The sequence below is a fragment of the Sceloporus occidentalis genome, unplaced genomic scaffold (genome assembly GCF_023333645.1).
Source record: "Sceloporus occidentalis isolate IW3139 unplaced genomic scaffold, rSceOcc1.0.p SCAF_21, whole genome shotgun sequence".
Lineage (NCBI taxonomy): Eukaryota > Metazoa > Chordata > Lepidosauria > Squamata > Phrynosomatidae > Sceloporus > Sceloporus occidentalis.
Genome location: NW_028317001.1, coordinates 12783923 through 12811248, shown reverse-complemented (window position 1 = coordinate 12811248; position 27326 = coordinate 12783923). Strand labels below are relative to the sequence as shown.

The following is a 27326-nucleotide window of genomic DNA, read 5'->3' as shown; positions in this document are numbered from 1 at the left end:
AAACGATTTGACAAAGTGGAAGCGGGATTGTTTTCTCTTTTAATATAGTTATTTTCCAATACCTGAAATAGAAGGGATATCCAAAGAAGGGTCGCATGAAGATTTGAAGATACAGAAGAAATACAAGAAGAATTGGCTATTTTAATTTGTTATTTGTAATAGAGACTTTGTGACTGTGATTTGAATTTATGGCTATTTTAATTGAAAATTAATAAAGATTAAAATTAAATAGAAATAAATCTTTTCTTATTATATTATGCTGGCATCCAAGTCGGCTCATATCTCGTGTGTGTGTTTGCCTTTGCTGTTCTTATGGCTGGGAATGGAGCTGAGGACTGAGGACAGAGGAAAGTGTCAGTTTTGTGCAAATTCAGAACTTCTGTCCATCAAAGAGTCCAGTGTGTTGAAATAGCAAAGAACTTTATTGAAAACACATAGTCAGAAAATCAGTATTTAAGCCAGAACTGCCCTCCCAAAGCCAAAGAATATATTGAAACCCCAAAACCTAAAACTCCACCTTCTACCAAACCTAGCCCTTACCTATTCCCACCATCCACTCCCCCACTATTAACCAGCTCCACTTTGCCATCCTTCTCACACGCACAATCTTTCCCTGCCCCAGACATTCAAAGAAGCTAGCTCCCTTTCTCTTAAAGTCCCCAACTTTCTTCAGCCAACATCCCACAAATTCTGAATGTTATTATTGCTATTCTAGCTAGCTGCAACAAATCCCACCCCCCATCTAACTAACCTAAAGCACGGCCCACAATCCCCAGCCAAATTTATAACCCAAATCAATTATCTATACTAGTAGCAAGCTAAACCTAACAAAACATAACTTTAAAAAATAAACAGACATATGGACAGAAAAACTGTACAAATAAATTCATAAGGGCTTTTTAGCACCGCTGCATTGAAAAAATATTTTTGTATTCCATCGTTACAAAAATAATGTTCATTCACTTCTTGGATTTGTGTGGCTTCTCTCCTGTGTGGACTCTCTGGTGACAGAATAGGCCTGACCTCCGAGAAAAGCATTTTCCACACTGCTGGCATTTCTATGGCTTCTCTCCTGTGTGGACTCTCCGATGTGTCACTAGGTGTGACTTCTGAGAAAAACATTTCCCACAATGCTGGCATTTGTATGGCTTCTCTCCTGTGTGGACTCTCTGATGTATCACTAAGTGTCCCTTCAAAGAAAAACAGTTCCCACAATGCTGACATTTGTATGGCTTCTCTCCTGTGTGGACTCTCTGGTGACTGAATAGGCCTGACCTCCAAGAAAAGCATTTTCCACACTGCTGGCATTTGTATGGCTTCTCTCCTGTGTGGACTCTCTGATGTCTCACTAAGACTGCCTTCAAAGAAAAACATTTCCCACAATGCTGGCATTTGTATGGCTTCTCTCCTGTGTGGACTCTCTGATGTTTCACTAGGTGTGCCTTTGAAGAAAAACATTTCCCACAATGCTGGCATTTGTATGGCTTCTCTCCTGTGTGGACTCTCTGATGTATCACTATGTTTGACTTTGAAGAAAAACATTTCCCACAATGCTGGCATTTGTATGGCTTCTCTCCTGTGTGGATTCTCTGGTGTCTCAATAAGTCTCCCTTCAAAGAAAAACATTTTCCACAATGCCGGCATTTGTATGGCTTCTCTCCTGTGTGGATTCTCTGGTGTGTCAATAGGTTTGACTGCCGAGAAAAACATTTCCCACAATGCTGGCACGTGTATGGCTTCTCTCCTGTGTGGATTCTCTGGTGTGTCAATAGGTTTGACTGCTGAGAAAAACAGTTCCCACAATGCCGGCATTTGTATGGCTTCACTCCTGTGTGGATTCTCTGGTGTGTCAATAGGTTTGACTGCTGAGAAAAACAGTTCCCACAATGCCGGCATTTGTATGGCTTCTCTCCTGTGTGGATTCTCTGGTGTCTCAATAGGTTTGACTGCCAAGAAAAACATTTCCGACAATGCTGGCATTTGTATGGCTTCTCTCCTGTGTGGATTCTCTGATGTCTCACTAGTTTTGACTTTAAATAAAAACATTTCCCACAATGCTGGCATTTGTATGGCTTCTCTCCTGTGTGGATTCTCTGGTGTGTCACTAGGTTTGACCTCCGAGAATAACAGTTCCCACAATGCTGGCATTTGTGTGGCTTCTCTCCTATGTGGACTCTCTGATGTCTTACTAGGTGTGACTTCACACAAAAACATTTCCCACAATGCTGGCATTTGTATGGCTTCTCTCCTGTGTGGATTCTCTGATGTCTCACTAAGTCTCCCTTCAAATAAAAACATTTCCCACAATGCGGGCATTTGTGTGGCTTCTCTGATGTGTGGACTCTCTCATGACTGACAAGTTCTTCTGTGAAGAAGGAAAATAATACTGAATATCAGAGTTAAGAGGGGAAAGTGTTAGCCCAAGATTTAGCCCTACGTTCACACCTCCCTATTTGATATTAAATTAATAAAGCCTTTAAGAAAGCACTCGAGATGGACCTCTTCCGGCAGGCCTTTCCAACCTAGTTACCCTCCCCAGATATAGAGATATTGTTCCCTCATCTGTCTACTCTTCCCTGCCTATGTTTCTACCTTTTTTTAAAATGTCTTTAATGTTTTTACTGTTTTTGTAGTATTACTGTTTAATCCTGTTTTAATACTGGGAATGGGGGGGGGGGGGTAGGTCAAGGTATTTTTTTTAACTCTATTGTACTTTGATCTATTTTATTGTTGTAACCCACCGGGATTCTTCATGATTGGGCGGGCTAGAAATAAATCTTTATTATTATTATTATTATTATTATTATTATTATTATTATTATATTGCTGTTGCCCCAATATTTCCTTTGAGCTAAGTATGAAATTCCCCTGAAAGCACAGCACTTGGGAGTGTCCTCCCCAGACTCCAGCATTTCGGGTAACAAAGGGCCTCTGGAATAAACCATGGAGCTAAGAAAGCTCAGGTTGGAAAAGAAACATTAGACAAAAAGGAATTTTTCTGTCGCCCTTTCCTCTCTTCATAGACATCGCTCATAATTTCTAAATGTAACCCCTTAATATGTTTGAAAACAAGGACCTGAGCTGGTTCTCACCAGTTCTTAAAATCTGTGAGGTTGGTGGCTGCCTCCCAATCCCCAAGGCCCCTCTCCTGGCCCTTCCCAGGGGTCCCTTCCTCTCTGCACAGAGCTAGGCAATCCTGGCTTTGCTCCTGCCTTCCCCTCCTGGCTCCCAGAGGCCTGATCCCCTTCCCTTTCTCCCTCTGCTCTCCAACCTTCCTTCTCGCCCATCTGCACCGCTTCAGCATCTCATTTTCAGCCTCTCTTGCCTACCTTTCTATTTTTCACTTTCCCTTCATCTCTCTATTACAGACACAAACCCACAGAGTGTGATGCATAGAAGGGATCATAGAGTCATAGAGTTGGAAGAAACTGCAAGGGCCATCCAGTCCAACTGCCTGCCATGCAGCAACTCTCAATCAAAGCATCCCCAACAGACGGCCATCCAGCCGCTGCTTGAAGACCTCCAAGGAAGGAGACTCCACTACACTCCGAGGAAGGAGTGTTTTCCACTGTCGAACAGCCCTTACTGTCAGGAAGTTCTTTCGAATGTTGAGGTGGAATCTCTTTTCCTGTGGCTTGCATCCACTGCTCCGGGTCCTAGTCTCTGGAGCAGCTAAAAACAAGTCAGCTCCCTGCTCAGGATGACATCCCTTTTAGGCCCATTTGTTGAGAAAGGCAGGATAATCAATATACAAATAAATCATTGGCAAAGGCAGAGCAAGGGGGCTGGGACCTGGACTCCAATTTTGGTGAGGGTGAAGTGCCAGGGAGCAGCCTTAAAACAGCCTTAAAACATCTATAAGACAGGTATGGACTACTGATGGGGTTTGGAAGAGATCTCAGGGGCAACCCCAGATTGTATTGATGGAGGCGGGGGGGGGATGAAATAATATTTTGCCCCTCAACATCCCTCAGCATCCCTTTGGGGAAGTGGAGGCCATTTTGCCACTGTTGGGCCCTCTCTGAGCCATTAAAAGGATGGAAGAGGGGCCAAAAGAGGTAGGAAACCCGCTTAGGGATGTGCTGAGTACCATGTGGGTGTGAAAAGCATTAATCTCCATGGCTTCTTTCCACAAAATCCTAGAATTGGCAGTTTAGGATGGGGTATTTAGACTCCTTAGAAACTTGAGAGCAATAGTGCTTCACTGAACTACAGATTCAAATATTCTACAGGATGTTGCTATCACAATTAAATTAGGCTTGAAAGGGATCTAGGACTCCTAGCAGACCGCAAGTTGAACATGGGCCAACAGTGTGATGAGGCAGCTACAAAGGCCAATGTGATTCTAGGCTGCATCAATGCAAGAATAGTTTCTAGATCAAGAGAAGTAATAGTGCCACTGTATTCTGCTTTGGTCAGGCTTCACTTGGAATAATCCTGTGTCCAGTTCTGGGCCCCACAATTCAAAAAGGATGTTGACAAATTGGAGCATGTCCAAAAGAGGGTAACCAAAGTGGTGAAGGGTTTGGAAACCATCAAGCTCTATGAGGAGAAGCTTAGAGAGTTGGTTATGTTTGGCCTGGAGAAAAGAAGATAAAGAGTGGATATGATATCCATGTTTAAATATTTGAAAGGTTGTCAGGTTGCGCAAGGAGCAGGCTTGCTTTTTGCTGATACAGAGAAAAGGAGACACCACAATGGATGCAAGCCACAGGGAAAGAGGGTCCACTTAAACATTAGGAGGAACTTTGTGACAGTAAGAGCACTTTCACAGTGGAATATATTCCCTTAGAGTTTGGAGGAGTCCTCTTCTTTGGAGGTCTTTAAAGAGAGGCTGGATGGCCATCTCTTGGGGATGATTTGAATGTGTATTCCTGCATGGCAGAAGGGGGTTCAACTGGATGGCCCTTGTGGTCTATTCCAACTCTATGACTCTATAATTCTAGTGGAACCATAGCAACATGATAATATAGTATGAAAGAGCCCTCAGTCTTTATAGAAAGAGCAATGGATTCAGGTTCCTTACCTACAGAAGCCACATTCTCATAATTGTTCATCATTACATAGTTGTAGAAAAGTTTCTGTTTCTTCGTCAACAGATTCCATTCATCTTGGGAGAAATATATGGCCACATCTGCAAATGTCACCTGAAATGGAAAATAGCCCTCATCCAGAGAGTGACTAAGCAAAAGGGGAGGAAAGCACATGGTTCATCCCAAATATTATTTCATCACTTCACAATTCAGTCCAGGAAGTAAACTTTAAATTCTGTTAGCAAGCAAAAACTACTGCCTTTGAGATCAGATTGTCTTGAATCCTTTCAATATAATATACAATATAATAAAAAATATATAATTTAGGCCATGGCTGGGATATTGAGGATGGATTAGGATATTGACTATCCAAACACATAGAGTACATTTAGCCACAAAAGAATATGGTGCATTTAGCCATTTCTTGCCAAATTTCAGAGGCAAATGTCATTCTTAAAAGCAGTTCTGGGGAGCACTCTGGACTTGAGGGCCACTGGGCCCACCCCCAATTTAGATCCAGAGATGGTCTCCCATATCCCCAACATTTTACAGACAGGAAAAGCAAGGCACATATGGACAAGCAACACCAGAAGGTGGTGAGGATGGCCAAAGTTGTTTATGAGGAAGATCACACAATCTAGGAAGGGCACAGCAGTTTGCTTTTGCCTCACCCTCCTGGCAAGGGAAGACTCTGGCAACCTATCTCCTCTCCTCTTCCCCCTTTTGAGTTGATGGGGTGCAAACTCCTTGGAAGTCATTTTTCAGCAACCCAAGAGAGCTCAGGAGAAGGGGGAAAGTGGGAGGAGAGAGAAACCTACACTTTTGAAACCCCCTGAAAAAGTGGGGAGACAGAGGATTAACCAGGACTTTCTCTGCCAAACTGGGACAATATGTTCTCCACTTGCTTTCATGAGTTGGCCCAGCAATGACACAAATGAAACTAATATCAGAATGGCCACTCACCAAAGAGTTGTACTTCGCCAGCCTCTTTCTCTTGGAGCCCAACTCCCTCCGCTTGGCCTCTGTGTTGGCCATTAGGTGGGAAGGGGTCCTGGTGGCCCTGCACTTGGGTCTCTTCCAGTAAAATATGCCCCAAAGCTGTATACAAGGGGACCGAGATGACGTTCCTGAGAAAAGAGACTAGGGTTAGGCTTGATTTGTCAAGAAATCCTGCATCACTCAAAGACACAGAGAACAGCATGCTGCTGGTGAGATACACAGGTGACATATGCCTCCTTTGGGCCAATGCAGAGGTGGGCATCCCCTTCCTCCCTCTTCAGCAAACAAAGTCCCATGGACCTAGCATAACTTCACTGCAGCTCCCCTACACAACAGATACTCCATGTTAAAACGCTTTTGACGTTGCTATGTTGCGCAGCACGTGAGGCAACATGTTAAGGTATGGCACCAGATTCTCCACCTTGACTGTAGTCAGTAGCTTGTGAGCTGAAGAAACACCTGTCTCTTTCTCAATGAGCAGAGAGACACTGTAATCTTCTCTCAGATGAGGCTTTTGTTCATATCAGAAGTTCCACTGTGTACAACACTATATACATCGACACCCTCCACCATCCACACCAGTAACAACCCACTCTGAGGCACACACTGTCTGACTCTCCCTCAGTGACAGTTGAGAATGACAGTTGACAGTTGCATCAACATTCCAATGATGCACTGTTTAAGTGCTGACACATCTAACTGCCACTAGAGCTGTCAATGACTTCCACAACAGCTCCACCTAGTGGCCACATGCATGTCATTTCCTCAGACCTGTTCACCATGGTCCTGACACTCCATGCCTTGTGAGAGTGGAGGGGGGTCAGGGGATGGGGAATTGGAGAGGACCCTGGCTATGTCCCTGTAGCTAGATGTGAAATGAGCGCATCATCTGCTGAAACCTCCTGACCTCCCCAGTGGCCCTCAGAGGAGAATGCCTTCCTTTGGCTTCTGGCTAGAGAAACACAGCTGGATGCTTCTCCAATGCCTCGCACCCAACACTCTCATCAGGCATGGAATGAACATGGAGCATGGCTTCCACAATTCCCATTTTGCATTTTGTATTCCTTCTAATTTCACATCTATTTTAAACCTCTCCGTCATTTGATGATAAAGAGACCAGTGACTATCTAGGCCAGATTCTTTAGGTTCTTCTTGTGTTTTGATCTCTAGTTTTCCTTGTGATTCTTTCATTACATCCTTGTATCTTAAGCATTTAGTTTTCTGGATACCTTTCCTCCCAAAAAGAGCCTCATGCGGCAAACACCATAAAGGTATTTTTGGACATATTCTACACTTGTTTTTCCCCAGATCTTCAATAGAGCTTTTCTTACGAAATGATTTGTGCTTTCTTTATGAACTTTCTCTTTACCGGAAATTAGATATCGATTCCACCCAAATTTTAAATGTTCACCCTCCAGACATAACAATTGTTCATTCTCTAACACAAACCATTCTCTAATCCAAACTAAACAACAAGCAGCATAATAAAGTCCTCTTCTACTTTTGTCATCAGAAAGTATTTTCGTTTTTATCCTGGGTCTTTTTTTAATTCCAAACAAATTTTGAGATCTCCTTTTGCCATAGATTCAATGGATTTTCATTCTGGATGATGGGTATCGCTTGAAACAGAAACAGTATTTCAGGAAGGAAACTCATTTGGATCAGTGATATTTTTCCTAATAGCGATAAGTGTAATTTCCCCCATTTTTCTAGGTCTTTTCTGATTTCCTTCCATGTGTCTCATAGTTATTGTGAAATGGATATGAGTTTTTATTTGTTACATTTATTCCTAGATATTTAACTTTCTTTCCCACTTTAAATCCACTAATTTCTTCCAGGATTTGCTCTTCCTTTCTCCCATATTTTTTGTCATTATTGTTGTTTTGTCTCTGTTTACTTTTAGTCCTGAAACATATTCCAATTCCACTATTACATCCATCAATTGCCTTGTGCTCTTTTCTGGGTTCTCCAGGGAATACAAATGTCATCTGAGAAGACTCTCATTTTAACATCAGTTTTATTTATTTTTATTCCATTGATCTTATTTTGTAATCTTATCCTATTATTCAGTGCTTTAAAGATCAGAATGAACAAAAGGGGTGATAGTGGGAAAGCTTGCCATTTACCTTTAGAAATCTTAAATTCCTCTGTTTCTTTATAGTTAACAATTAGTTTGGCTATTTGATCTTTATACATTGCCTTTATCCATCTATAATAAGAAGCTCCTATTTACATTTTCAAGTGTTGCGAATAACATATCCCATCCTATGTTATCGAAGGACTTTTCTAAATCGAGAAAGATAAGTGCAAGTTTTATTTCTGTTGTGCCTTTCAAAATATTCAGTTATATTTATGATGTTTCGTATGTTATCACTGAGTTTTCTGTGAGGGAGAAATCCTGATTGGTCCTTATGAATCCAGTCTTTAAGAACTTTTTTGAGTCTATGGGCCAAAATCATAGAAAATAATTTATAATCCATATTTAATAAGGAAATTAGCCTATACTCTTTACCTCAGTTGCATCTCTATCTTCTTTTAACAGCAAAGTTAAATTAGCTTGTTTCCATGTTTCAGGATAATGGTTTTCTTTGATGGCATTTTCTTTGATGGCATTTACAGGAAGAAATACCTTTAAACCCTTTGATCTTTTTGCTCAGTCTGACATGTAAACTGAAAAAGGAAGTAGCTAAAAGATTTCCCAGACTAATTTTGTAGATGGTCACTCACAGTATTGGAAAAACATCCACATTCCTAAAATAGAGGAGTGGATAATTAAACTAAGAGAAGCAAAGGGATTGGACATTTTAACCACAATCATGAGGGATAAATCAGTTGAGAAAACTAAAGCAGATTGGCCACACGTTGATTTATTTTGTAATACCAATTTTTAATTTAAAGTCCCAGATTTCATATGGAAAGTCTACTTGAACATTAGAGGTTTAACACGTATCGATACCTTGTAGGAATTTAAGTAAATTAAATAAAAGGGTCATCTTTTAGTACATTTCTGACAGTTTTGTATATCAAGATGTTATTTATTGCATGTTGTATGTGTATGTTATAGGTATTTCTACTTTTTGTTGTTGTAGCTGTATTTGTTATCCAAATGTCTTGGTATGTTTTTTTCATCTTTGTTTGTAAAGGATTGTTTATAAATAAATTAGAAAAGAAAAAAAGTGGTTTCCAACTGGATTATTTCTGCAGTTCAGATACAGCCTCAATTGGTTATAAAGGATAGAAGAACCCAAGTCAATTTTTTATCCTGGTAAAAATGGTTTTGATTTTTTTTTTAAATAAAAGCAGTTTGCTTTTCTGTCTAATTCTTATTTTTGTTGTTCTTGTTTGTTTCTATGTTTATTTGGTCATAATATGAGATGGTCTGGTCTGCCTCCTTCCTTCTTCCCTGAAAATCTATTAATTAGGAAACTGAGGAGACTTTTAAAACCTCCCAAAGGAGCCACTTTTGGCCTTTTGGGGGACAATCCTCCTCTTAGAAGCCAAATCCCAATGTTTGGAAGAATAAGAATAAGGCTTGTATTAAAATTATCTTCCCCATTTCTGATCTCTTTTAAAACTCTTGTTCCCCAGAAGGAGCAGAGCTGTGTAATAAGAAAACCCTCTCAGAAAAGAGGCACAAAAGACACACAAAGAGACACACTTCCTTCCTTTTGGCCCAAGGAGCCTGGCCTCCTTCTGACTCTGGAGCCTCAGGAGAGAAAGAGGTGCCTCTGTTCAACTGAGGCTCAAAGAAGGTTCTGGAACAAAATGGCCACTGGAACACAAAATGGCCGTCTCTGCCTGAGTGTTTGGCAGTTGGCAGTTTGAGGCCTTCAGGGAACCCAAAATGGAGGATGAAAGGGCTGCAAAGTCAGAAGGGACCTCAAACAGCATTTCCAAACCTTAACAACACCTAAAATCTTTCCTGATCCTATAATACAGAGACTCACTGAGATACTCTTTATAAATACATCTTTCCATGTCTTTATAAATAAATAAAATTTAATAATACTAATGCTACTACTAATAATAGTAATAATAAGGTACAACCAGGAGATTTCTCCCGCTGGCTTCTCCCCCAGAGGCCTCTGCGTATGCTCAGCAGCTCCTTCTCCTTCTCCTTCTTCTCCCTCTACAGAATCCTCCAGAGGCCTCTCTGCTCCTCCTCCTCCTCCTCAGGTCCTTCTTCTAAGCCTTCCTCCTCCTCCTCCTCCTCCTCCTCCTCCTCAGGTCCTTCTTCTAAGCCTTCCTCTTTCTCCTCCTCCTCCTCCTCAGAACCTTCTTCTAAGCCTTCCTCCTCCTCTTCCTCAGGACCTTGCTGTAAGCCCTTCCTCTTCCTCCTCCTCCTCAGGTCCTTCTTCTAAGCCTTCCTCTTCCTCCTCCTCCTCCTCCTCCTCCTCAGGTCCTTCTTCTACCTAAGCCTTCCTCTTTCTCCTCCTCCTCCTCCTCCTCAGGTCCTTCTTCTAAGCCTTCCTCCTCTTCCTCCTCCTCTTCCTCAGGCCCTTCCTGTAAGCCCTTCCTCTTCCTCCTCCTCCTCCTCCTCAGAACCTTCTTCTAAGCCTTCCTCCTCCTCTTCCTCAGGACCTTGCTGTAAGCCCTTCCTCTTCCTCCTCCTCCTCCTCCTCCTCCTCAGAACCTTCCTCTAAGCCTTCCTCCTCCTCCTCCTCCTTAGGCCTTTCCTCTAAGCCTTCCTCCTCATCCTCTTCCTCTAAGCCCTCCTCCTCCTCAGGCCCTTCCTCTAAGTCTTCCTCCTCCTTTTCCTCCCAGACTTTGGGGGAGAATTGTGTGCCTTCAATTCCTTTCTGGGGATCCTAAGGCAACACTGTCACAGGAGTCTCTTTGTAGGTTTTGTCGAAGGGTGTTTACCATTGCCATTCTTTGAGGCTGAGAGAGTGTGCCTTGGGGGCTGGGGGTGTGCTGCGTGCCTTGAACCCGTGTCTAGTGACCCTATTCCCAGGTTTTCCTTGCCTTCAGGTTTGCCTTCCACTTTGCCCTTTGTCTTCCTCTGAGGCTGAGAGAGTGTCTGCTGCTCAAGGTTCCCCCGCAGTGGGTTTCATGGCCCAGAATGAATGCCATTTTCATCATGTAGATGTGTGTTTGTGTGTGTTGTATGCCTTGTAGCTGGCCATTGGTCTTCCTCTGAGGCTGAGAGAGTGTGACTTACCCAAGGTCACCCATTTTATATAATGGGACTTGAGCACCCATGGATTTTGCTATCCAAACCAAATCCCAAAGGATACCAAGGGCCCATTGTTTTTCCATCTTTTTTTGCAAACAGCAAAGCACATCTTGCTTGCCTGATCTTTGCATGTTGGGCAAATGCTAAGAGCTGTCTTGTGAGGTTAGGAAGAGGGTCCTGGAAAACAGTCCTTTTCCTCTGGACCCACAGACTCAGAAAGACATGGGCCCCCCATTCAATGGGACCCCTTTCTTTGGGGCTGCTCTGGGGCCAGGAGGATCTCTCAGGAGAGATTGGGAAAGTCAGCCTTTGAAGAGTTCTGGTCCTTAAAGGTTAATATTTCCAGGCTTTGCTGAGAGGGCAATATTTGGGATTTGGGCAGATCCAGGCTGCAGGGCTCTCTCAGATCCGGTTCAAAAACACTGCAGAGATGATGATGATGATGATGATGATGATGATGATGATAATGATGATGATGAATCTTCCCTTCAAACTCACAGAGCCTTGTGGATGCTCAAATAGTAACAGTGGTCATAAACACATTGCAGAAATAATCCAGTTTGCAGAAATAAACCACTTTAACTGCCCTAGTTCAGTGCTCGGGAATCCTGGGAATTTTAGTTTATTATGGCATCTGAGTTGTCTGACAGAGAAGACTAAATATCTCACAAAACTACAGTTCCCAGAATTCCCTAGCATTCAGCCAGACAGTTAAAGCAGCCCTGGACTTGGACCATTGTTAGCGGTTGGCTTGGAGCCTGAATAGGGTTCTAGAAGGCTGGTGGGTTTGTTCGTTGGCTGCTTAGGAAGAAGGGCTCCTTCTGGGTTTCATTGGCAGGAAAGGAAAGGAAAGGTGGGTGCCTCGAGATGCCGATGGGAGACCCCTAAATTTGGTTCCTTTGTGAGAATGCTGACTGAGGGGGAAGAGAAGGGTGATGGATTTGGTCCCCAGGGAGGCCCCCGGTCAGGCAGGGCACACAATATTTGCTCACTCCCAAGTCAAATCCTGGGTTCCCTTCTTTTGCCCAGGACCTAAACCTGGACCAGAAAGGATCAGGTTTTATTTGCTTTCTTCTCCTGTAACAGGTCTTTTTCCTTGCCCTTTTTACACGTGGCAGTAAAGATACGATACAGCAGGGCCTGGCATTGAGCTTCCAGTTTTCATGCATGATCTTCAGACAGGAGATGAGGCTGCCTCTTCTCCATTTTGGAAGGAGCCCAATTCCAGGAAAGAGGAAAGGGCTCTGTGCAAACATCCAGATCAGATGTGAGAGCAGTAGCTTATTATAATTTGCGAGGCTTAGTTCATTGGTTTCTTCAACTAGAAAAATTGTAGGGGTCTATGGATTGGTTTAGTTTCTTGCTTTCTCTCAGTTGTGGTGGTACAAGGGCTCACTGCTATACTCTGCATTTGCCATCTGGCTAGAAAGAAGGAGGCTAAATTAAATGCCTTTTATCCTTAGGTTTTTGTGAATTTTTTGGGCTATGAGGCCATGTTCTAGAAGAGTTTCTTCCTAACATTTCGTCAGCATCTGTGGCTGGCATCTCTGAAGAAGCCAGACACAGATGCTGGCCAAACATCAGAAGAAACTCTTCTAGAACGTGGCCACATAGCCCGAAAAACCCACAAAAAGCTATGGAAGCCGGCCATGAAAGCCTTTGACTTCACACTTTTTATCCTGTCTCTCCAAGCAAGTGAGAAAGAATAATTCTCTCATTTCCCCTTGATCTGGGAACAGACCTTTAAAAATTTCTCTCTTCATTTCTACACAGGAAAGTATATTGAGTAGATTTGAATGACAAACTGTGAGCGACTGTGGTTTGTAATTTATGCATTAGGCTGAATGAAATTGCTAGAGGCCCTGCCCCAGGTCCTAGGTTTTAGCTCACAAACCTCAGGACCTGAATTCACAACCCTATAAGAGAGATGGAGGGACACCAGAAAGTAGGCAACCAAAGTCCTATGCATATTATCCAATTGTACCGGTTTGGTGCCATGTTAAGGGCTGTGGATCCACCCCAGAGAAACCTGGGAATGGGGTGCTTAGAACTGGATGCTTGGTAGAGAGCCCCAGTGCAGTCCTTCATGAGTTGCTATATAATTCTAAGTACCTGAAAGATGAAATCCCAGGATTCTGTGGGACAGAGTCCTGGAAGTTTCATGGTGTCAAAGTGCTAGGTTTGGGCAATGGAGATACAACCCAGGTGCCAAAAATGACCCCTAGCAATTCTGGACAGACTTCTTCAGTCTCTGTCTCTATTGGTGGAGGGCTATTTACACCAAGAAACCCATGGATCTTCAAGGGATCTCCAGTTTATTTCTTTATATACATCCATCATTTCTCCCAATATAGGGACTCAGGGTGGCTAACAGCAAATTTAATACAGTACAAATTCAAAACAATGCAAAGGCATTAAAATTATAACAATTTTTTTTTTAAAAAATTAAATCATTTATACAATTGGACCTTGAAAATAGTAAATTGCATCAAAAACCACATACAAACCTTGACCTCTGAATTGCAGTTCAAACCGCATCTCTATTTTGCTTAGGATCCAGCCCTTGAGGCATCATCATTTCCAAAAAGGAGAGAAAGTGGAAGCGTGAAATACTTTTCGTTTGGAGGAAGTGTCTTTCCAGATTCTGTCCTGTAAAACTATTAGAGCCACTTTGATGCTGTTTTTGATTCAGAACATATGATTTTAAGGCATCTTGCACTTCTATCTCCATCCAATAAACCTTTGAATTCTTTCAAGCATTCTGTTTTCCTGGCTGCCCATCCCAAGAGTATGAAACATAGCACCAGTCATGGAGATTCAGTCTTTTTCTTAATGGACATACAAAGCAAGTGCCCCAGGATCCCCACTCCTAGCGTAAGACCTGGCCCAGTTCATTGCAGATATTTGACATACGTAATGTTAGAGCCAGGCTGGTAGGCTTTGGGAGTCCTTGTCCCTCCAAAAGTGTCCTAAACTGTCATCTTGGCCTCAGAGGGAGAGATCAGGCAGACCCAGCAACATCAGGGACTGCCTGAAGGAAGAGGCCCCTCCCTCCTCAACTGTCATCTTGGCCTCAGAGGGAGTCATCAGGCAGACCCAGCAACATCAGGGACTGCCTGAAGGAAGAAGCCCCTCCCTCCTAAACTGTCATCTTGGCCTCAGAGGGAGTCATCAGGCAGACCCAGCAACATCAGGGACTGCCTGAAGGAAGAGGTCCCTCCCTCCTAAACTGTCATCTTGGCCTCAGAGGGAGCGATCAGGCAGACCCAGCAACATCAGGGACTGCCTGAAGGAAGAGGCCCCTCCCTCCTCAACTGTCATCTTGGCCTCAGAGGGAGTCATCAGGCAGACCCAGCAACATCAGGGACTGCCTGAAGGAAGAAGCCCCTCCCTCCTAAACTGTCATCTTGGCCTCAGAGGGAGTCATCAGGCAGACCCAGCAACATCAGGGACTGCCTGAAGGAAGAGGTCCCTCCCTCCTAAACTGTCATCTTGGCCTCAGAGGGAGCGATCAGGCAGACCCAGCAACATCAGGGACTGCCTGAAGGAAGAGGCCCCTCCCTCCTAAACTGTCATCTTGGCCTCAGAGGGAGCCATCAGGCAGACCAGCAACATCTTGGACTGCCTGAAGGAAGAGGCCCCTCCCTCCTCAACTGTCATCTCGGCCTCAGAGGGAGTCATCAGGCAGACCAGCAACATCTTGGACTGCCTGAAGGAAGAGGCCCCTCCCTCCTCAACTGTCATCTTGGCCTCAGAGGGAGCCATCAGGCAGACCCAGCAACATCGGGGACTGCCTGAAGGAAGAGGCCCCTCCCTCCTCAACTGTCATCTTGGCCTCAGAGGGAGACATCAGGCAGACCAGCAACATCTTGGACTGCCTGAAGGAAGAGGCCCCTCCCTCCTCAACTGTCATCTTGGCCTCAGAGGGAGCCATCAGGCAGACCAGCAACATCTTGGACTGCCTGAAGGAAGAGGCCCCTCCCTCCTCAACTGTCATCTTGGCCTCAGAGGGAGTCATCAGGCAGACCCAGCAACATCAGTGACTGCCTGAAGGAAGAGGCCCCTCCCTCCTCAACTGTCATCTTGGCCTCAGAGGGAGCGATCAGGCAGACCCAGCAACATCAGGGACTGCCTGAAGGAAGAGGCCCCTCCCTCCTAAACTGTCATCTTGGCCTCAGAGGAAGCGATCAGGCTGACCCAGCAACATCAGGGACTGCCTGAAGGAAGAGGCCCCTCCCTCCTAAACTGTCATCTTGGCCTCAGAGGGAGCGATCAGGCAGACCCAGCAACATCAGGGACTGCCTGAAGGAAGAGGCCCCTCCCTCCTAAACTGTCATCTTGGCCTCAGAGGGAGTCATCAGGCAGACCCAGCAACATCAGGGACTGCCTGAAGGAAGAGGCCCCTCCCTCCTAAACTGTCATCTTGGCCTCAGAGGGAGCGATCAGGCAGACCCAGCAACGTCAGGGACTACCTGAAGGAAGAGGCCCCTTCCTCCTAAACTGTCATCTTGGCCTCAGAGGGAGTCATCAGGCAGACCCAGCAACATCAGGGACTGCCTGAAGGAAGAGGCCCCTCCCTCCTAAACGTTCATCTTGGCCTCAGAGGGAGCGATCAGGCAGACCCAGCAACATCAGGGACTGCCTGAAGGAAGAGGCCCCTCCCTCCTAAACTGTCATCTTGGCCTCAGAGGGAGCGATCAGGCAGACCCAGCAACATCAGGGACTGCCTGAAGGAAGAGGCCCCTCCCTCCTAAACTGTCATCTTGGCCTCAGAGGAAGCGATCAGGCTGACCCAGCAACATCAGGGACTGCCTGAAGGAAGAGGCCCCTCCCTCCTAAACTGTCATCTTGGCCTCAGAGGGAGCGATCAGGCAGACCCAGCAACATCAGGGACTGCCTGAAGGAAGAGGCCCCTCCCTCCTAAACTGTCATCTTGGCCTCAGAGGGAGCAATCAGGCAGACCCAGCAACATCAGGGACTGCCTGAAGGACGAGACTTCTCCCTCCTTTGTCACCTTGTATTTTGTATTGCATTATGATTTTTACTGTACACCGCTATGATCATTGCGGAATAGCGGTCTATAAATAAAACATATTATTATTATTATTATTATTATTATTATTATTATTATTATTATTAAAAGTAACTTTCCCAAGAGCAGTCTAGGTCTCCCTTCCAAAGACCAGCAGTGGATGGAGAAGAAGGCCTTGGGAAGCAGAGCAGAGCTTGGCTTGACTCCCAAAGACTCTCCCTTGAAGGTTTCCATCTCTCTAGGAAACACTGGAGCCTGGGAGGGAGACTGAGGACTAGGGCATGCTGGGAAAAGCTTCAGGGGGAGCTTATGGGAGCAAATGTGGGACTTTGCTTTCTCCTCCTGGTTACTTTCCTGCTCTCTTTTGACAGGCTTGAAGACAACACAAGGTAAGCTCAATGGTGGAAAAGATTACCAAAGCCATCTTCCCTGTACGTTCCATGCTCACCTCCATGGCACCATAGGAGTAAGCAAGTTTCCACTGAGGGCAGCACAGTCAAAAAACAAAATCCAAAATGGGGAGTGGTCTTTGAGATCCTGACTGTCCTGTGAGAGGAAAATGCCAGCCCCTGAAACCAATCACTGGTCAGCTTTTGGGAAAGGGCCATCAAGGTTTGCCCCAATGGACTCTGAGCCCATCGCAGACTGTCCCTTCCCTGAGTCTTGCTCTCCTGGAGGCTCAGGGGGGCTGGGCACCTCCTCTTCTTAGGGACCCTGAGCCCCAGGTTCAGCTACAAACGGTAATTCACCCATGATGAACCCCTTGTTTCCCACTCTGTCCTGGCACATGCCTTAGGAAACCTCTTCCATGGGAATTTGGGAGCTCCTAATCTTAGTGGAAATGGGAACCTCTGGAATCCTCCTATTCTTCCCATCCAAGAAAGAAGGGATAGTTGTGAATCTCTTCCAAGGAAAAGAGGTGTTGTTGTTGTTGTTGTTGTTGTTGTAATAACAGGGCTCCAGTCAATGGAGGTCTCCTTCAGGCAGTAAAGGGAGGTTTATGCAAATGCAGAGTGACATCACTGCTACGGAAGGCTCTCTTGACCAATCAGAGAGCAAGATGAAGGTTCTTCTGGAAGCTTCCGTGAGAAGGAGATATAAGGCCTGAGAGACCAAGGGACAGTTGGGGGAATTGTGTCGGTTGGAGATCGAGAGAGAGAGAGTTAAAGAGCGGATCTTGGAAGTTAGTCTCAGAATTGGACGCTTAGGTTTATTTATTTCTTTAATAGCTTGTATGAATTGAATATTATATATTTACAAATATTGTACCTGCAAGATTCTTAATATCTTGTATGACTTATATTTTAGTTATATTTTGTTATTTATAATAAACATCTCCTTGGAGTATCTACTACTCGACTCTCCTTTTACACGTGTCTTGGCTCAGTTGATGCTTGGGAAGATCAGCAAAGAAGTAGAAATAAGGTTCCTTAACTGGTCCCAGTGTAGGTTAAGGGAAGTCCTTTTATAATTCAATGGATGATGGCAGCGTGATTTAAGGAATTTAAGGGTCTGCTGGGCTAAGAGCCATAAGAGGGCCGCAGTCTGGCTTCTTGGACCACAGGAGATCATCACAAGGGCAGAGGCAGTTAGAGCAGTTGTTGAACAATTAATTAAATTAATAGGAGATTGCTGGAATGTTAATCTGGAAAGAGATACGTCTTGGTTGCCTTTTTAAAGCCTTAAAGACTGGTGATATATCAGATCTCTTCCAGAGGCTATTTCTTAACTTGGAAGTGACAGAAGAGGAGGTCCTCTGGGTAAATGCAGCCAGCCTACTTTTTAATAGTAAGACTTTACCAGATGCCCTCAATGTGTGGGGCGGATTGTATGGGAGAAGGGGGTCCCATAAGTAAGCTGGACCCAAGCCATGAAGGGCTTTAAAGGTTATAACCAAGATTTTGTATTGTTCCCAGAAATTAACAGGCAACTAGTGAAGAGACTTTATTATAGGTTTAATATGGTCACCTCTAGATCTTCCAGTGACCAGTTTGGCTGCCATATTTTGAATTAGATGAAGTTTCCGGACTTGGTTGAAGAGTAGCCCTTTGTAGACCGCATTGCAGAAGTCAAGACGTGAGGTTACCAGCGCATGCATCATAGTTTTTAGGTCTTCAGGTTCCAGGAAGGGACGCAGTTGGTGTATCAACTGAAACTGATATCAGGCACTCTTGGCCATAGCATCTATCTGAGTTGACATCTGGAGCGACGGTTCCAGGAGCACCCCCAAACTACAAATACCATCCTTTAGGGGAAGTGTGACCCTGTCCAGGACCGATTGACAAACCTCCATACCTGGATTAGGATATCCAACAACAAGTAATTCTGTTTTATCTGGATTCAGTTTTAATCTGTTTTTCCTCATACAGCCCATTACTTTCTCAAGGCATTCATTTAGAGGGGAGATGCCTTCCTTTGTTGACGCTGAGGTCTGCAGCATGGAGAGATATATCTGGGTGTCACCAGCAACTGATAGCACCCCAGATGATCTCTCCCAGAGGTTTCATGTAGATGTTAAAGAGCATTGGGGACACTCTGCGGGATGCAAAATTTAAGCTCCCTTTAGGAGAAGCAACTTTCCCCAAGCATCACCATCTGGAATCTGCCCAATGCAGTGCCCCCGAACCCCAATTCCCTCAGGCTTTCCAGAAGGATGCAATGATCGATGGCATTGAAAGCCACTGAGAGATCCAAAAGGATCAACAGGGTCACGCTTCATATGTCAATACTCAAGCAGAGATCATCTACTAAGGCGACCATAGCAGTCTTGACTCCGTATCCCATCCTGAAGCCAGTTTGAAATGGGTCCAGATAATCTGTTTCATCCAAGACTGCTTAGACTTGAAGAGCAACTGCCCTCTCATCACTTGCTTAAAAATGGAAGATGGGAGACCGGTCTGTAATTGTTCATGTCTAAGAGATATAGGGAAGGCTTGTTCAGAAGTGGCCATTCCACCGCTTCTTTTAAGCAAGATGGAAAATCGCCCTCCGTAAGAGTTGCATCTATAATATATCTCAGGTGAGTCCTAAGTGCATCTCCTCCTTGGAAGACCAGCCATGAAGAGCAATGGTTGAGAGGGCAAGTTGTCTTCTTCACACTTCCAAGGAGCTTGTCCACATCCTTGGTACTCACAGATTCAATTTGATCCAGTATGATCTTATTCACAGAGTCACTGGACACCTCACCTATAGCTTCTGCAAAAACGTCGGCGTCTCTTATCTGAGAGATTTTATCTACAAAATGGCCATTTAAAGCATCACAGTGAGCTGTGGAAGGTTCTCAGAATGGACTCCGGGGGGCAGGCGACTGGATCGGTTCCCAGATGCTTCCCCTCCACCTCAGCACTTGCTTTATTTTTCTCTTCCCTTGGCAGTTTCCCTCTTTCCTTTCTTCCTTCTCCTCATTTAACCTAAATCCCATCAAGGGGTCCAAGGACCTTTCAGCATGTTCCCAAAAGTGGGGGGAGACAATCTTCCTGATACTGAGGGTCTCTCTGTTGACCCTCCTCTGCAGGGTTGTTGTGAAGGGAAAGGTACATATTTGGAATGTGTGTGTCTGCCTAATACGGATCCTGTGGGCTTCTTTGCCTTGTTTGCAGGTTGCCAGGGGGATGTCCCTCTCCCCAGAAGGGGCTTTGAGGTTCCTCTGTCTGCCTCCTCTTGGCTTTGGCCTAGATTTGGGCTCTTCTCTCTCCCCCCAGACAGAGCCCCCTTCCCCTAGGACCCCAGGAAAACTCCTCTCCCCCAAAAATGTTGTTTCCAATGCTATTGAACCCACTCCTGTGTGATGCTTTTCATTTGTCACAAAAATCTTTTGACTGGGGGCCTCCTTTCTTCTGAACCCCATCTCAGCCCCTCCCAGAGATGAAAAGGGTGCCACCTTCCTGGAAACCAAAAAGGAGGGCCTAGCCAAGCCAAATGAGTAATCGGAAGGGAGGGTCTGTCCTCTGCCCCACTTTCCAGGAGGGAGGGCGGTCCTCAAAGCTCTTTCTATTTTTATATCACCCTGCCCCCTCTCTCCATGGCCATGCCTCTCCCCAAGGGTCCCCCTAACCCCTGTACTCATAATAAGCCCTCCTATGTACCTGAGCACCAAGGAATCCCCAAGGAAGGGGAGGGGAAGGAAGGAAGAAGGGAGGGAGAGGAGGCCTGGCAGGGCCCCTGCCTTTGTTTGGGGGGGGGGGAGCAGAGGGGTTTTCTTTCTTCTTATAACCCCCCCCCCAAAGGATCTTCCAGAAGACCCTCCAGACATACCTCCGAACGAATGAAGGCTCCCCCCACTTCCCTCCCTCCCTCAGAATAGAGGACTATTAGAGAAGCAATGGCTTCAGGGTCTGAGGCTGCACATGCGCACATGCCCCCAAAGCCCCCTCCATAGCATATGGAGGAATCGCCAAGGCTTTGCTGCTGGTGCTGCTTATTCTGCTGGTGGCCTTTGCAGGAAGGGAAAGAGTGTGCCAGGGGTTCAGCAGCCTCTCCTCCCTCCCTCCATCTGAGGAGAGTTGGAGGAGGTCAGAATGGAGCCCAAGGTAAGAAGCTAGACTCAGGAGGGAAAGGCAGGAAAGGAAGGCTTTGCTTTGTACATACAGCTCTGTCTGTCTATGTTGTGATATATGTGTGTGTGTGTTTGCTTCTTGTGGCTGGGAATGGAGCTGAGGACTGAAGAGAGAACAAAGTGTCAGTTTTGTGCAAATTCTGAACTTATGTGCATCAAAGAGTCCAGTGTGCTGAAATAGCAAAGAACTTTATTGAGAACACATAGTCAGAAATTCAAATTTTAAGTCAGAACTGCCCTCCCCAAGCCAAAGAATACATTAAAACCCCAAAACCTACACCTCCACCCTCTTCCACACATAGCCCCCACCTCCAATTCCCACAGTCTATGCCCCACAGGTAACAAGCCCCCCTTTGCCTTTCCCAGAAACTAGCCCCCTTTCTGCTAATACCAACCCACAACATTCTTCAGCCAACATCCCACAAATCCCAAATGCTATCATTCCCATTACTATTCTAGCTGGCTGCAACAAATCCCACCCCTCTATCTAGCAAACCTATACCACAACCCATAATCCCCAGCCAAGTTTATAATTAAAAGCAATGATCTATACTAATAACAATAAAAACCTAAACTTAACACAATATAAATTTAAAACAGACATATGGACAGACAAACCTAACACACAAAATCACAAGGGTCTTTTCTTATCACAACTGGATAGAACATATCTTTTTTGTATTCCTTCTTGACTTTTTGTTAGTTCACTGCTGGGATTTGTGTGGCTTCTCTTCTGTGTGGATTCTTTGATGTCTCACTTGGTGTGACTTTAAAGTAAAACATTTCTCACAATGCTGGCATTTGTATGGCTTCTCTCCTGTGTGGACTCTCTGATGTGTCACTATGTGTGACCTCCGAGAAAAACCTTTCACACAATACTGGCATTTGTATTGTCAGAATCCACCTTCAGTCAAGCCTTCAGGGTGTATTCTGGCAGATAGATAGATAGATAGATAGAGAGATAGATGGATAGATAGATAGATAGATAGATAGATAGATAGATAGAGATAGCCTTCAGGGTGTACTCTGTCAGATAGATAGAGAGATAGATGGATAGATAGATAGATAGATAGATAGATAGATAGATAGATAGATAGATAGATAGATGGCATTCCTGGTGTCTGCTGCCAGATAGATAGATAGATAGATAGATAGAGATGGATAGGTAAACAGACAGACAGATAGACAGACAGGCAGACAGACAGATAGAGGGATGGATAGATGGATATAGATAGATTGATAGATAGATAGTAACGTGAAGAATAAGGGGGGATGCCGCCATGGGGGCTAAGCCGGATGGTCACGTAGGGCATGCTCACATAGGGCCTGGCAGTCGGGCAGTTTATGAGGGGTTGTTGAGAATCTGAAACCCAATCTGTATACAGCTTTAGATCTCTACTTGGTAGAAGAGACAAGAACCAAATGCTCAACCCCCCCCCCCTCCTTCCTTCTTACAGATCAAAGGGAGGAATGATACATCAAAGGCAGGAGAGTAGGGTATCGACTCAAAGGGGAGGGTTTGGGGGATTTTAAAGTTCTGACTCTATTGGGGTCCCTCAGTTTCGACAAAGACGTGGCTAGAATACTTAATCCCAAGTCCTCCAATAAACTTTGCTGTACTATCTGAAGGTTGTTGTGGATTTTTGGGTCAGAGTATTTCCGAAGTCTCACAGTTTGTCGAAACTCCTATCTTCATGACGTCCAAGGAATCCCCGCCACTGGAAAGGATGCCAGCTGCTTCAGGAGAGATCTCAGATTGGGAGAAATCTCTAGAGGCCGGTGAGCAGTGGGGAGCCAAGCCCAAACAAAGGGGTGAGGGAGTCGGGATGCCAGAGGATCTGTGGTTCCCACTCCCGGAGGACGAGAAGAAACGCTGCAGAGCAGGCAGAGTAACGGCTTGGGACCAAGCCGTGGGAGAGGCCATGCTGAGGGCGCCAAGGGAGGAGAACCTGGCAGATGAGGTGGCTGGCCTTAAGGCGGATTTGAGGGAACTAAAATCCCTGATGTCTCAACTGACGACCAGAGAGATGGAGAAAAGGGAGACTTACTCCACTCCCAAACCGGAGACGGAGTCGCTCGGCGAGGGTTCGGAGGAGGCGAGCAATGAGGAGGCAGAGACCACCTCGCGACCCCCCTCGCGTCAAGGCAGACTAAGCGCGGTCCCGAGAAGGGGGAGAGGGGAAGCCGAGGCGTTGAGGGAGCTCCTGGCGAGTAAACTGGAAGCCAAATTTAATGGGGATCCCGAGCAGCTCCCATTCTTCCTGGCCCAGGTGGCAGGGCATATGAGGACCCGATGAGATTACTTCCCAGACGAAGGTGAAAAGGTGCGCTGCGTGGCTGGCAGGCTAGAAGGCCAGGCGGCCCAGTGGCTAGTGCAGCTGTACGACTGCAGGGCACCGGAGCTTCAGAACCTGGCGGCCTTCATGACGGCGTTGAGGGCACGATTTGAAGACCCCTTCCGAATAGACCGCGCCAAAACTAAATTCATGACTCTGCAGCAAGGCAAGCGGTCAGTGGCCGAGTATGTGTTGGAATTTAGAAGCGTGGCCGCACAGATCCCAGATTTCCCAGAGCCCATGCTGGTGCGCCAGTTTCAGGACGGACTCAACTCCGAACTGCTAGAGTGGGTGATGATGCGAGGCAACCCAGCGGGGCTGCAGGAGTGGATGCAGTGGGCCAGGGAGGCTGAAACCACCAAAGAGAGGGTGCGATTGGCCAAGCAGCGGGCTGCTCTCCAACAGGGCAAGGCCCTGGTTAAACCGTCCGGAGGAGGTGCCCAGACCCATCAAAAATCTATGAGGGAGACTGAGAGACAGCGTAGGATGAGGCTGGGGCTCTGCTTGGCTTGCGGAATGAAGGGGCACCTCATCGCAAAGTGCCCAGAAAAGGCTGGTGACAAAGCAACTCGCCAGGTGCCACCGAGCTCCGGAGGAGGAGCGAGGAGAGAGAATGCGGGGCAAGCCACCCACCCGGGGACTGGAACTTCGCGCTTGGAGGCGCACCCGAAGGATGCAGACCAGGACAGGAGCGTCCAAAACGGGGTGAGTGGGGGAGTGCCCATTTATTTCTTGGAGGTAAAACTTGGGCACAAGCGCAAAGGAACTATGGGAACCTTGCTGGCAGCCTTGGACTCGGGCTGCACTAGGTGCTTAATGAGTCCACAAATAGTGCAGGCTTGGGAAATTAAACAAGAGCCTCTGCCTGAGGAGATCCCTTTCATGCAGATGGATGGCTCCATGATGGGGGGGGGGGGGTGCCCAGCAGGACACAGACAGAACTCTTAACCTTGAAAATTGCTGGACACCAGGAACCCATACAGTTTGTAATCGGAGCGACCCAGGGCTGGGACTTGGTGCTAGGCATAGATTGGCTGGCGCTTCATAACCCTGATATTAACTGGAAGAATAAGCTGCTGACTTTTAACGACCCAGGATGCAAGCAGCATCTGCGGCTGAAAGGACACTCGTCCGCCGAGATTAACCAAGCCTTGACAGTAAAAATGAGGGAGCCCTGCGCCATGAGCGCAGAAACAGGGCTCCAACCTCCATTAGGATTCCCGGAGGTATACCGAGATCTGAGGGAGGTTTTTGAAGAAAAGGAATGCGATGTGCTGCCCCACCACAGGGACACAGACTGCACGATAGAATTGAACCCAGGGGTTGCCCCACCCAAACCAAAGATGTATCCCATGACACCCCGGGAAATGAGCACCCTCAAGGAATTTATTGAGAAAAACCTGGCCAGGGGGTTTATTCGCCCTTCCAGCTCGCCTTTTGGGGCTCCAGTATTTTTCAGGGAGAAGAAAGATGGAACTCTGAGACTGGTAACGGACTATAAAAACCTGAATGCCATAAGCACCTGCAGTAAGTATTCACTTCCCCTGATGAAGGATATGCTGAGCTGGCTATCCATAGGGAAAGTGTTCACTAAATTAGATTTGCGGGATCCTTACTTTAGGGTAAGAATCAAGGAAGGAGATGAGTACAAAACAGCATTCCACTGTCCTTTGGGGGCGTTTGAATATTTGGTTCTTCCATTTGGACTTTCGGGAGGACCTTCGTACTTTATGAAGCTGATACACGAAGTCCTGCATGATCTACTTTTTGAAGGAGTGTTAGTGTACCTAGATGACATTTTGATATATTCTCAGGACCTGAATAGCCATGTGCAGCTTGTCAGAAAAGTGTTGAAGAGGCTGCTGGACCACAAACTGTATGTGAAACTGTCCAAATGCCACTTCCACACAGATAAACTTGATTTCCTGGGCTACAGGGTTTCTACCCAGGGCCTGCACATGGACCCACATAAGGTCGAGGATGTTCTGAATTGGCCTGAGCCCAAAACGCGCAAGCAGGTGCAGAGGTTCCTGGGGTTTGCAAACTTCTATAGACAATTTATCCCTGACTTTGCTCAAGTGGCTCTGCCTATTACTAATCTGTTAAAAACCTCCACCGGGGAAGGGAGAAAGAGGCGAGAGCAGAGTTCCCCTGGGACGGAAAAACCCAAACCCTCTACCAAGATTCATTGGACCCAGGAGTGCACCAAGGCGTTTGAGACTTTGAAGCAGTTGTTTAGCTCAGAGCCAATACTTAAGCACCCCGACCCCGAACTGCCGTTCGTAGTGCAGGTAGACGCCTCTGACGTGGCGGTGGGGGCGGTGTTGTTGCAGCGGGATGAGGGGGGTCAGCTCAGACCTTGTGCCTACTCGTCCAAGAAGTTTGATTCGACGCAATTAAATTGGCCATGCTGGGAAAAGGAATCGTATGCTATTAAGTGGGCTTTAGAAACTTGGAGGCATTTTCTGGAGGGGGCTGCCCATCCCTTCGAAGTATGGACGGATCACAGGAACTTAGAGGCACTGCAGACTCTTAGGCAGTTAAGCCCAAAACAGCGTCGATGGGCTAAAGAATTTTTTTAATTCAATTTCATCATAAAGTTCATCCCAGGGAGGGAGAATGGGTTGGCTGATGGCCTTTCACGGATGCACGGACCTGGGGAGAAGAAGGAGTTGGACAAACAGGCGCTGTTCACCACACAACAACTGGGGCTAGGGGTGACCACACGAACCCAGGCAAAAAGGGAACAAGAGCGAGCACTCTCAGGCTTAGACCCGCTGCTACTAGAGATCAGCCACGCATACGAGGGGGACCAAGGATTTAATAGTTTGAGAAGTGAATTACAACAAGCGGAACATGGACTGTGGGGGAAGGGCAATAAAATATATGTTCCGGAGGATTTAAGGGCTAAGGTGATGGCAGCCTGCCATGATGTTAAAGCGGCGGGTCATTGGGGGTTTGTGAAAACGTGGCACACGCTACGAAGCAAATATTGGTGGCCAGGTGTGCGAAAGGAAGTGGAGAACTATGTACAAAGCTGTGTGGTTTGCGCCAGAGCTAAGCCCAACACAGGGAAGCCTAGTGGGTTGTTGAGGCCGTTGGAAACTCCCAATCGACCCTGGCAACACATAGGTATGGATTTCATCACAGACTTACCCGACAGCAGGGGCAGAGACACTATTTGGGTGATCGCGGACTTATTCTCCAAGCAAGTGCATTATGTGGGGTGTAAGGGGGTGCCCAGTGCGCCACGGTTGGCAGACCGGTTTATAGAAAATGTGTACCGTCTACATTGTTTGCCCGATAAGATAGTCTCCGATAGGGAGGACCTTCATTTCTCAATTCTGCTTATCTGTCTAATCCTTATTTTTATTGTTCTTGCTTGTTTCTATGTTTATTTGGTAATAATATGAGATGGTCTGGTCTGCCTCCTTCCTTCTTCCCTAAAAGTCTCTTAATAAGAAAACTGAGGAGAGTTTTAAAACCTCCCAAAGGAGCTACTTTTGGGCTAGTTTTGGGGGACTAGCCTCCTCTTAGAAGCCAAAGTCCAATGTTTGTGAAGAATAAGAAGAATAAGGCTTGTATTAAAACTATTCTCCCCATTTCTGATCCCTTTTAAAGCCCATGATACCCAGAAAGAGCAGAGCTGTGTAATAAGAAAACCCTCTCAGAAAAGAGACACAAAAGACACACAAAGAGACACACTTCCTTCCTTTTGGCCCAAGGAGCCTAGCCTCCTTCTGACTCTGGAGCCTCAGGAGAGAAAGAGAAGCCTCTGTTCAACTGAGGCCTCAGAGAAGGTTCCGGAACATTATTCCCCACAGTCACAAGCAGCACAAAATGGCCGCCAGAACACAAAATGGCCGCCTCTTCCTCAGCATTTGGCAGTTGGCAGTTTGAGGCCTTCATTGAACCCAAAATGGAGGATGAAAAGGCCCCAAAGTCAGAAGGGACCCCAAACAGCATTTCCAAACCTTAACAACACCTAAAATCTTTCCTGATGCAATAATATAGAGACTCACTGAGATGCTCTTTATAAATATGTATTTACATGTCTTTATAAATAAATAAAATTTAATCATACTAATGCTGCTACTAATAATAGTAATAATAAGTTACAACCAGGAGATTTCTCCCAGTGGCTTCTCCCCCAGAGGCCTCTGCGTATGCTCAGGAGCCCCTTCTTCTTCCCCTT

The 27326-nt window shown here is 46.0% G+C and overlaps 2 protein-coding genes across 4 annotated transcripts in view; one reads left to right on the top strand and one right to left on the bottom strand.

Moving 5' to 3' along the window:
* Nucleotides 1-27326, top strand: part of LOC149301623 (uncharacterized) — a 239280-nt gene that overhangs the window by 33664 nt on the left and 178290 nt on the right. The gene's annotated exons all lie outside the window — the stretch shown is intronic.
* On the bottom strand, nucleotides 446-27325 carry LOC149301625 (uncharacterized). 3 transcript variants are annotated; one of them, XM_089484134.1, is made up of 4 exons: nucleotides 27254-27325; nucleotides 5997-6160; nucleotides 5027-5147; nucleotides 446-2365 (listed from the first exon to the last, which is right to left on the bottom strand). In XM_089484134.1, the coding sequence occupies exons 2-4, from the start codon at nucleotides 6066-6068 to the stop codon at nucleotides 1059-1061; spliced, it is 1500 nt and encodes a 499-aa protein (XP_089340260.1). In that variant the 5' UTR covers nucleotides 6069-6160; nucleotides 27254-27325; the 3' UTR covers nucleotides 446-1058. The 3 variants fall into 3 exon arrangements, with proteins under 3 accessions (XP_089340260.1, XP_089340259.1, XP_089340258.1); XM_089484133.1 differs by lacking the exon at nucleotides 27254-27325 and adding an exon at nucleotides 6454-6521; XM_089484132.1 differs by lacking the exon at nucleotides 27254-27325 and having other exon boundaries at nucleotides 5997-6419.